Consider the following 10,566-nt stretch of genomic DNA (forward strand, 5'->3'; position numbering starts at 1 on the left):
GAAATATTTCTTCTATATTTATATTTGTTCTTATAGGCAAGAAAAATAAAGCTTTTATGAGTGTTCAACACTCACTTTTTTACATTTTGGTTGTCCTGCACAACTTAAAGCAATATTTGTATTTTTGTAATAGAAATAAGAAGAAAAATACGTTTAAAACACAAAGTAAAACTTACCGCTAAAATTATTTTTTATAATTCTATAGATACATAAACGTATATGATTTTAGCTTTTGATGCCATGGCATTAGATTTAACATTATGTACCATATTGTGGAATTTAAATGACAATGTTTAAGGTAAAAGCAGAAAATAATTGGTATTAATACGAATGGAATAATAAACATCTTTGTAAATATATTAACCAACACATGTCTTTCAAAAATATACATATTATAGATAAATATTTAAACAGCTGCTAACAGAATTTTACAATAAATACGCTATAAGACCGACACCAAATTAAAAGAAACTTATAAAAACTAAGTAAATAAATGAAACAAAAAACGTACAATTACATTTTGTCTTATTATAATTTAATTGGCGATGATCTCCGGCGTAATTGAAATCGCACATAATAAAAAAATAAAGAAACAGATAAAAATCTTTAGTGAACGTTAGTTGATTTTTAAGTGAAAATATGGAATTATTCACTCTCCTATCTCTCCCTTGCAAATTTGAGAAATAATTGTCATAACATTAAAATTTAAACAGTACCTCTCACAAGGGATGAAACTCACAATTGAACAATTACAATAGAACACATACATAAATATATATGTATATTCGGTATAACTTCCACTATAATAACGATAATAATTATATATAGTACCAGCAGACCGCTCCGGCTTCGCACGGGTTTAAACAAACATTTCAAAAGTTATAAGTTTTTACACACTTATATACATACATATGTATGTACTTTCCCGTTTCTTGCGTGGGTTCATTTTAAAAAAGTGCAATGAGGAAAATTCGAACATGAAATTATATTTTATTTGCAATGAACTAAAACTTGATTACGACCTGTAGTCTTTGGTGTCCGTTGTCTTTCTCTTTGATTATGAAGGCGTTGGGAACGCTCAGAGTTCGACGCCCTAGTGCGAGCTTGTATATTTCTAATATACTGCAAAAAATATAGCCTATGTGGACCGATTTCATTTGTATATTGTAAAGCGAAAGCAAATTCGATGAAAGTCAAACCATATTTTATAACATGGGAAGTAAGCGTGCCAGCCTCGAAATCCAATACAGAATCACTCTTACCAACAAATGCTATTTTGGACTGAGTAGGCAATTGGAAATTAAATTCCTCACTCGACGAACAAAAACCAAACTCTACATACCTGCGAATACCGCAGACGATGGAACGATAAGCTGTACGAGCTATTCAACGTCATTGACTTAGTTAAGCGATAAGAAAATAGCACCTGCGCTGGCTTGGTGATGATGTTCGAATGGACGAAAGCGCTCCAGCTTTAAAAGTGCTTGCTAAATTGTCAAAAAAAAAAATTATTAGGCACTACTATTATGGTATTCATTACTAGACTAGACTACTACGTTTTCTTCACATATTTGGACTACATGTGTTTGCAGTGCCAGTAGTTTTATTGACGGGCCTTATGGTAGGTTTTAACTAGATTCACTGTATACACGATAAATATGCAAATAAATGGATGTATTGTATTTCATGCATATTAGCACTTTTATATTCACATACATATTTATGTATATTTACTTGAAGCATGAAGCGATAAAATGAAATTTTATATTCTTTTGTGAATCAGTACAGTATAAATATAGTAGAACGTCACAACGTTGTGACGACATACTGAAATTCGCAAACACCAGTTTAATTTTTCCAAAAGCTATTATTAAAATAAACATAAATACCTACATCTACATATATAATACAAATAAGAAGTTATATTAAAATATTTATATGAGAATCATGAAGAAACAGCTCTTGTATACACTCTTAAAAACGTTTGGTTATAGTGGTAAAACGCTAATGATGACACCAAAAAATGTGATCGTTATCACAGGATGTGATTCTGGTTTAGGGTAAGTTATTATAGACATGGTATATATGTATGTATGTACATACATATATATGTATATATACATACATACGCTATATCCTATCATATTTTATAAATGTAATAATTATTATTAATTTAGTATTTGCTTTACAAAATGTATATGTAAATATGTATTTACAAAAACAGACATTCATTAGCACTATATTGCCATTCCTTGAATATGACGGTTATATCGGCTTGTCACAATGTCAACTCTGAAGGTGCTCGCCTATTACGAAATGTCAATCATTCGCAACGCATGATTACCATCGAAGTAGATCTGCTTAAGGAGGATACAATTACATGTGCCTTCCATTATATTGCAAACTTATTGCGCACCAATAGAGAATACCAATTCACAGCATTAGTAAACAATGCAGGCGTTATGTGTTTTGGGGAATTCGAATGGCAAACTTCAGATCAATTCGAAATGCAAATCAATGTAAATGTGTTGGGTGCAATGCGTCTCACCAAAAAATTATTACCGTTGGTACGACAGCATCGCGGACGTATAATCAATATCACCAGTCATTGTGGTCTGCAGGTGAGAAATAATAGTCACACTTATACATATGTACATATATGTACATATTTACATGTACAAATTTTAAAACGTTATTCAATTGATACAAATATTTGTAAGTATGTATAAGTACATATCTATGTAGCAACTGGTTATTTTTATTTGATAGGAATATGGTATTATTCAATTAATAAATTAATTGATTTTTAGGCACTTCCAGCATTGAGCGCATATGCTGCTTCCAAAGCAGCTTTGCGTTTTTGGAGCGATTCCCTGCGTATAGAAATGCGACAGTATGGGGTTGAAGTTATCAATTTCATTCCTGGATCTTTTGTACAATTTAGCAATATTTCGGCAAGACAACAAGATCATGCAAAGGTGATGCTAGAAGCGTTTAGCGACGAACAACGCCAACTTTATAGTGCCTATTTTAGGCAATTCAACAACTATCTGGAAGTAGTTTCGGGTTACAAATCACCAAATCAATTTCAAGACATAATTTTGCTCCGTAAATTTAAAGCTGCTTTAACGGACAGCATTCCCCAAACAATGTACATACACGAGCCTTGGCGGTTAGTACCACACAAAAATCAATCTATATACATATGTACATATACAACGTAATAATAACAGAATAATATTATTTAGTATTTAAACGATAACATACTTGTATACGTGCATATGTATTTTATGAGTAAGTGCGTAACTAGTACTAAAGCTGAAGCTACATAGCTCGTGTATGCGAATGCAAACGTTTGACAGTTGAGTTGAATACACATGTTCTTATGAGATGAGCTACATACATAGCTTTCGCATGATTTCGCAATCAACGCTCCAAAATTCGAACTCGGATTCGAATACGCCCAGAAGCTGAGAATTCTCTACTTTCATGCGCCAACACAGCAATTAACTTGTGTTGCCATATTGCAAATTTACTATTTTTATATAATTGCGACGTTAAATGAGTACCACTAAAATTTATTAATTGATTAATACAGTAGTTTTCCGAAATAACGAACACTTTAATTTTCCGTTATGTTCGTTACATCGAATTGTTCGTTAATTCGAGTACTCACTTAGAGGTATGTTTTTCAATAAAAATTAGTTAAATATCCGTAAATTGCAGTTTAATAAATTATTTTATTCATTATTTCGACTTTGTTTCGATTGTATTTGATTTTTTCTCTTTCTTCACATGTCTTCTTCATGTTGTTTGTTAAACCGAGTACTTATGTACATATCACCGATACTCGTTATTTAAGGTACTCAATGTAACAAAATTGCTTGTTCGTTATGAGCGGTTTTCGTTAAAACGTATATTCGTTATTTCGCAAAACTACTGAAATATATTTATCAAATATTTAAAGTAATTTGAAAAGATAAGGTGTGATGAAGTTTTAATAAACAAGGTAGGCAGTTTAAATTTTCCTTCCGTTGCTTAATTCGAGGTATTCTAAAATAAAATTAAAAGTATGTGTACCACAGCTGTCAACGCATTCAAAAGTGCATTTATGGAGATGCTCGAAATATACACAGTCCCGCGCATTTCAACGCTTTCGCATTCGCATACGCTAGCTATGTAGTTTCTGCTTAAGTGTATAAACGCATTGAAGTTTTTAATGGCAAAACACAAATTAGATAAACCTTGCCCAAAAATATTAAGCCGCTACATTTCAAAAATTAACCATTCATTTTTATTGTGCCCAGCTTAGGCAAGTATATACAGGTAAACATATCGTCTATCAAACCCACCTATGGAATGTGCATCTTGCTGTTAATCGAAAAATAATTTATCCAACAAATTTTAAAACGGTTCCGAAAGTGTATAGTACTTTATGAAGGACTTTGTTTATTTCTAACAGAACCTCCAATTAGCCAAATATTAAATTTCGTTTCGTTCTTCGGATGCTAGTTACGTACATATATATGTATGTATGAATATATATGCTAAGCGGTTTATTTAGTAATGATGTTTATTATATCGCTCATTTACTTGAATAGTGTCATAACTCAAAAAACACGATTTTTCAGTTGAGTATGCAGAAATGTGCGCAATTTCATCGTCCATATTGTAAAAATTCCATTCCGATGCGTAGGAAAATAAACCGTGATTTAAGAATGTGCGTTCTTAAACTTGTTATGTTGCATTAGTTTTTAACCACAATAGCGACACTTCTCAGATGTGCCAGAATTAGTTATAATTTTTTTTACGAAATAACGACACATTTTGTGTTCCAACACATATAGTGAAAAGGTGAATTTGATTTTCTTTTCAGCAAAAACGACACATTTGACTTATAACGGCGAAATTGATTTATATTTTTCACAAATAACGACATAATTCAAAGTGGGTCACATTTATGCCCAAGAAAAAGCATTAGTACACTCTATTTCAACATTGCACTTAATATATTACAGGCCACTGATGGCATTTTTCTATATTTGCTAAATATAAGACAATTTAAAACTTTAAATTGCTCTCCTGAAAAATCGACTTTTTTGAGTTGTGACACTATTCAAGTAAATGAGCGATATATTCTTATTGTTTGCGTTGAAATATACGAATTATTTCTTTTTCACTAACAATTTCAGTTACACAATGTACCGGGTTCTCTTTCACATCTGTCCTACACCGATAGTGGATCTGTTGACTGTAAGATTCTGCGCTATGCCGACTTATAAACACGTTAAGAAATCGTCTCAATAGAAAAGGAAATGTATAGTATTAAGTTTTTATTTTATTTGTTTTAATTTTCCAATAATAGTAGACTTTTGTAATAAAAAGGGATTAAAACAAATATTGCAAATTATTATTAATTGTTTTAACTTTGGCTTTAACAGTTTTAGTAAAAAACTGATGCCGAAAAATCAATAAATACATACAATAAAACATATTTCGTAATTAAAAGGTTTTGGGATTTCAGATTTTAATAAACGTAACCATTACTAAAATACATTAATAGTTTGATTTTATTCATAATGTACATCGGGTTTAGGATTTGGATCATTCCAACTATCGTGAATAGAATCAGTATCGCTGCCACGTCCAAAAATTGCCATCAAATATATGAGTACTACAAATACTAATATACTGCTTATTACCAGAAACCAAGTACGACGCCAGGGTGGACGCGAAGAGGGCGCATAGAAACGACGTGTCCAACGTGAAAATACTTCTGAAGGGGTGCGCCGTTTATATTTGTTCTCATCACGATCAGCGCCACCTATTGGCGACTGACGAGGCAGTAAAGGACGTCTGCTGCTAGCTATATAGAGTTTCAATATATGTAAATAAAATAAAATTATGAAATATCTAATTACCATGAACATTATCTTCGGCTGGTAGACTAAAAGCGTCCATTAACAAAACAGAATGAGGATTGTCATGACGCATATTTTGAGTGGAAAAAAGCCCATTATTCTTTAAGCGCTCTACACCAACGGAATGATGAACTTTGGTCATGTTACTCACTGCTGCCGACTGAGGAGGTGCAGACGCCGTGATAGATAGTGTACCTGGAGTTTTAAAGTCCGAACCCGTTTCCGAATGTTCTCTAGGCAACTATAATAATGTAATTATCTTAAAAAAGAACAGCCAGTGACAAAATATTTTTCTTACAAGGGAAAGGCCCAATCCATTACGGCCCCAATTTACTTGTGACAAATACGTTTTTAGAGCATCCGCTACGGGTGATACCAAATTGGAATTCGGAAATATTTCCGTATCACAAATTGGGCACTGGTGACCACGTGGCGCTGTATTACCTGGTAATGATGACTGCCTCACATTCAAGCAATCCCAATGAAACACGTCTGGAACCAAATTTTAAAATGTACATATCAGTGGTATAAGGAACAATAATTATAGTACAATTTTCATTTATTTACAACATACGGTAACACACTAAGCGTACACAATCACCCTGTTCAAGTGTTGAAGAGCATAATGTACAATTGGAGACATAATCGCTGTCACGTAGCCATTGTAGGTATGATTGAACAATGCACTGCAAAAATTTGGAAACCAAATCATTACGCATATTCAGCGTTTGAAAAAATCAAGGAATTACCTTGGAATGGTTTTGCACCATGCAATTTTCACAAACGTTAACTCGGTGTTCAAAACAAAATTGATTCGTCACTTGCCGTTTCGGACATTTACATAGACCCATCTTTTATTTTAGTAGTAAATTATATAAAATTCATACAACGTTTTTAAACTCCAAATTATTTATTTTTTGAAGTTGCAGGTCGGCAATCACTCTATTTTATATTACCAAGCTATTATCTTAAAAAATTTAACAGTGAAATATCTTTTAATATCATGTATTTTCTATTCTCTTGTTGTTCTATTTTGACAGCTTTATAATGACGACAGCTGTGACCGGCCACGTACAGCGGACAATAGTAGGGTGAGTATACTTGAATAATGAATGTTTATTTTTTTATTATTTCATGACAATAAAACAATTTGTTTATAATTAATATTAATCCAACCATTCCGTCATATAATTACATCTATTTGGTGTAACATCACCGCATTTTGAACAATTACTTATAACTGGGCATATCCCACAGGGTATTTGTATAAGGCCGGGGGCAGTTACAGGCGAATTAATAGCACGATAAACAAAAGAACCATCAGGCATCATTATACGTTCTGCATTACCATCATAAACAACTGTTTTTAAAATTGTTTCTAAATCATCTTCATCTAAATGAACCTAATGGAAATAATGGAAGAGTTATTACTAATAATCTGTAAAAATAAATATATATATACGTTTTTCTATTTCATACTTTACTAATGCCTAAATCAGATATAAATTTATGAACTTCCTTCACGGAACAACAAGAAAGCCGCTTAAGAGCCAAAGGACCGTCACGCTTTTTTTCTGCAGTCTCACGGGTCATTTGTAAAAATCTTAAGCATTGCTGATTAAGGACATCAACAAATTCAGCCTCAAAGTCTTGATCTTGATACCAGGCACCGCCAGTTACTGAACGATCAGGTTCTAAATTATACAGCATATATACCTTTTTTTTACTAGCCTACGAAAGAATACATTAACAAAAGCCATATATTTATATTTTATGTCACATCTTACATTTACGGATTTTACTGCTTTAATCAGTTTTTTGGTTTCCAGGTTTTTTAAAATTTTATTCAAGTGTGTCATGTTAAGGTTTGACTGCATGCGAATATCACGTATCCAAATCCCTTTATTGCCTCCTTCCTCAATTATACCATAAATAATTCGTTCTTCATTATCGGCATCTTTCGGTAATGCATTTTTTTTCGGATCTTTAGCCCGGTATATGAGCTTGTCACCCTTTTTAAGCAATTCAATAGTGCCCTGTTGCAACAATTTATTCAAACCTTCCATCCGAGCTTGTGCTGTCACTTCTGGTAATCCCTTAACCAGGTCATCATTTGAGGCACCAGTTACGACTTTTTGAATTATTACCAATATTGCTTCAGATATATCATTGGCAGCCATATTTGTGAATATTTAAAACTTCAATAAAATTTTTATTTCCAAAACTTTTACATCCACCCTACAATACGAAAACGAAATGTCGTTATAAGCAGAATACAATAATACATAAAAACAACTACACTCAATTATTCAAGTAGTATCGTGTGTAACAAAATTGGGTAACTATTGTCTCCACTAATTTTTTAATCATACAATTATAAAATGTCAATTACCCGTGAATCTTCTATGGATGATGAGGATTTTAGAAATATAACGGAGACTAATTTCCAAAGAATCCGAAGCAAATCAGCAAAAGTAAGTTGCTCAGTATATAAACACTGAGTAAAAGTTATCAACTGACAATGCGGCTAACCAGTGCTGCCAGTGTACTTTTAATAAATGTCAAATAAATATTCCGTAGATTGGGTATGCCGATGGTGTATCGGATGGTAAAGAGGAAACATTCCAAAAGGCCTTTAACAAAGGATATTCAGATGGCTTACGTACTGGTTTTGAACTTGAGAAATATAGTGCATTCTCTAATAACTTAAAAACATATAATGATAAATTGTGTTCTGAACAAACTTTCTTTATAGACCTTGAAAAGAAAACTGCGGCAGATATAAAACATACTCATCTTGGTTATTAAAATGCAGAAATTCTGATTACAATTTCCCAATTTCCAAATGGTTATGTAAATAATTTTTTAAGACAATGTACACAAATCCTTCCATTAACAACTAATTTATTATGTTCGCAAAATGTTGATTAGTTATTTTATGTATTTAGAAATAAATGGTTTTATAAATACAATCCTTCGACTGTTCCTTCTTTCTTTCGATATAAAACACTCTCCTTCGATTTTTTGAAGTCCTCATTAGTTACCTTCATACGTCTTTCACGTAGTGCCATTAAGCCAGCTTCTGTGCAAATAGCTTTAATGTCTGCTCCGGACAGATCATCCTTAGCCATAATTAGCTCATTCAGATTCACATCTTCTGCCAAAGTCATGCGAGATGTGTGAATTGTAAAAATTCGACGCTTCGTTTTTTCATCAGGAAGTGGGAATTCAATTTTACGATCAATACGACCAGGACGTATAAGAGCAGGGTCCAATGTTTCTATGCGGTTTGTTGCCATTATAACCTAATAACAAAATATTGATTTTTTATTGTAATTATCAGATGATATAATAAAATTATAATTTCTTGCCTTTACGTCGCCTCTTGAATCGAACCCATCGAGCTGATTGAGCAATTCCAACATAGTTCGCTGAATTTCTCGTTCACCGCCAGAGTTTGAATCGTAACGTTTTGTGCCTACAGCATCGATTTCGTCTATGAAAACAATTGACGGTGCATGCTCCTCAGCAACTCGGAAAAGCTCGCGTACTAATTTTGGACCATCTCCCAGATATTTTTGAATCAATTCTGAACCTACAACTCGCAGAAAGGTTGCCGAGGTCTGATTGGCCACAGCTTTAGCAAGCAATGTTTTTCCAGTTCCTGGAGGACCATATAAAATCACACCCTTGGGTGGTTTAATACCCATTTCCTCATAATATTCTGGATGAGTTAATGGCAATTCGACAGATTCCTTGATTTCCTGTATTTGTGTATCCAAGCCACCAATGTCAGCGTAAGTTTCTTGAGGTGCCTTTTCAAGTTTCATCACAGTTACCATTGGATCAGTGTCATCACTAAGAACACCGACTACAGCATGCACTTTATGATTTAGTAAGACTGAACATCCCGGTTCTAATTGATCTTTGTCTACAAATGACAATATACTAACATAATGTTCTGAACCCACTGACGTCGAAACGATTGCATGATTATCGTCAATAATCTCCTCAAGGTTTCCAACTGACATAGGTGTGCCACGTAAGTCATCAACCTTCGAACGTTCCTCTTCATTCTTTTCGTCTTGTGGTTTCAATCTTTCTTGGTTGCGTATAAACTCATCTTCCATCATAAGGTAATCTTTTATTCGCTCTAGCTTCAAAAGCTTAAGGCGACATCGTGTATGAGGAGTTACTAATGGCAATTTCATAGCCGCATCTGGACCCTTCGCTCGCCTTTTCTTCTTTCCTACGCGCGTAGGAATTGGAGGTTCGTATTTCTTTTTCTTATCCTTGTCATCTTTCTTATCACCTGAACCGCCTTGGGCAGATTGATTTTGACCCTAATAAATAAGTTATTTAAATATTATTGCTCAATTATATATGAGTTATTTATTTAAATATTGAGAATATAATAACTTACCATATTTATTACAGTATTTTCACAAACTAATTAATGATCAAATTCCGAACTGACAAACAATTTTCACTAGTCACTTTAAGCTAACATGAAGTTGGCTGTTGACGACAATTTGATTTTAGTCCGTACTGTTGCGAAATTCATAATTTTTTTCGTATATAATTTACATATTATTTACCTCTATAAAATGTATTTAGCTATAATAAATAAAATATTTAGCTATAT

General features: G+C 33.0%; 5 protein-coding genes across 6 annotated transcripts; 2 read left to right on the top strand and 3 right to left on the bottom strand.

The window, feature by feature from the left end:
- Positions 1-171: 171 nt before the first annotated feature.
- On the top strand, positions 172-5,331 carry LOC105214304 (D-beta-hydroxybutyrate dehydrogenase, mitochondrial). Of its 2 annotated transcripts, XR_008469932.1 has the most exons (5): positions 172-2,060; positions 2,225-2,621; positions 2,811-3,172; positions 4,308-4,528; positions 5,193-5,312. XR_008469932.1 is itself a non-coding variant. In XM_011187647.3 (4 exons), the coding sequence occupies exons 1-4, from the start codon at positions 1,939-1,941 to the stop codon at positions 5,305-5,307; spliced, it is 996 nt and encodes a 331-aa protein (XP_011185949.1). In that variant the 5' UTR covers positions 172-1,938; the 3' UTR covers positions 5,308-5,331. The 2 variants fall into 2 exon arrangements, 1 of the variants encoding a protein (XP_011185949.1); XM_011187647.3 differs by lacking the exon at positions 4,308-4,528 and having other exon boundaries at positions 5,193-5,331.
- Positions 5,332-5,502: 171 nt separating this feature from the next.
- Positions 5,503-6,940, bottom strand: LOC105214305 (zinc finger protein-like 1 homolog). Its single transcript, XM_011187649.3, has 5 exons — positions 6,671-6,940; positions 6,496-6,607; positions 6,220-6,413; positions 5,922-6,162; positions 5,503-5,866 (listed from the first exon to the last, which is right to left on the bottom strand). Exons 1-5 carry the CDS (start codon positions 6,770-6,772, stop codon positions 5,571-5,573), a joined length of 945 nt encoding a protein of 314 aa, XP_011185951.1. The 5' UTR covers positions 6,773-6,940; the 3' UTR covers positions 5,503-5,570.
- A 77-nt stretch (positions 6,941-7,017) lies between these two features.
- On the bottom strand, positions 7,018-8,473 carry LOC105214302 (probable DNA-directed RNA polymerase III subunit RPC6). Its single transcript, XM_011187645.3, has 4 exons — positions 8,314-8,473; positions 7,709-8,159; positions 7,401-7,652; positions 7,018-7,324 (listed from the first exon to the last, which is right to left on the bottom strand). Exons 2-4 carry the CDS (start codon positions 8,099-8,101, stop codon positions 7,088-7,090), a joined length of 882 nt encoding a protein of 293 aa, XP_011185947.1. The 5' UTR covers positions 8,102-8,159; positions 8,314-8,473; the 3' UTR covers positions 7,018-7,087.
- On the top strand, positions 8,186-8,893 carry LOC105214303 (uncharacterized). The gene is made up of 2 exons (XM_011187646.3): positions 8,186-8,395; positions 8,502-8,893. Exons 1-2 carry the CDS (start codon positions 8,303-8,305, stop codon positions 8,727-8,729), a joined length of 321 nt encoding a protein of 106 aa, XP_011185948.1. The 5' UTR covers positions 8,186-8,302; the 3' UTR covers positions 8,730-8,893.
- On the bottom strand, positions 8,809-10,493 carry Dcr-1_2 (26S proteasome regulatory subunit 4). The gene is made up of 3 exons (XM_011187643.3): positions 10,345-10,493; positions 9,293-10,264; positions 8,809-9,226 (listed from the first exon to the last, which is right to left on the bottom strand). The coding sequence occupies exons 1-3, from the start codon at positions 10,345-10,347 to the stop codon at positions 8,882-8,884; spliced, it is 1,320 nt and encodes a 439-aa protein (XP_011185945.1). The 5' UTR covers positions 10,348-10,493; the 3' UTR covers positions 8,809-8,881.
- Between the last annotated feature and the right edge of the window lie 73 nt (positions 10,494-10,566).

The sequence above is a fragment of the Zeugodacus cucurbitae genome, chromosome 2 (assembly GCF_028554725.1).
Source record: "Zeugodacus cucurbitae isolate PBARC_wt_2022May chromosome 2, idZeuCucr1.2, whole genome shotgun sequence".
Classification (NCBI taxonomy): domain Eukaryota; kingdom Metazoa; phylum Arthropoda; class Insecta; order Diptera; family Tephritidae; genus Zeugodacus; species Zeugodacus cucurbitae.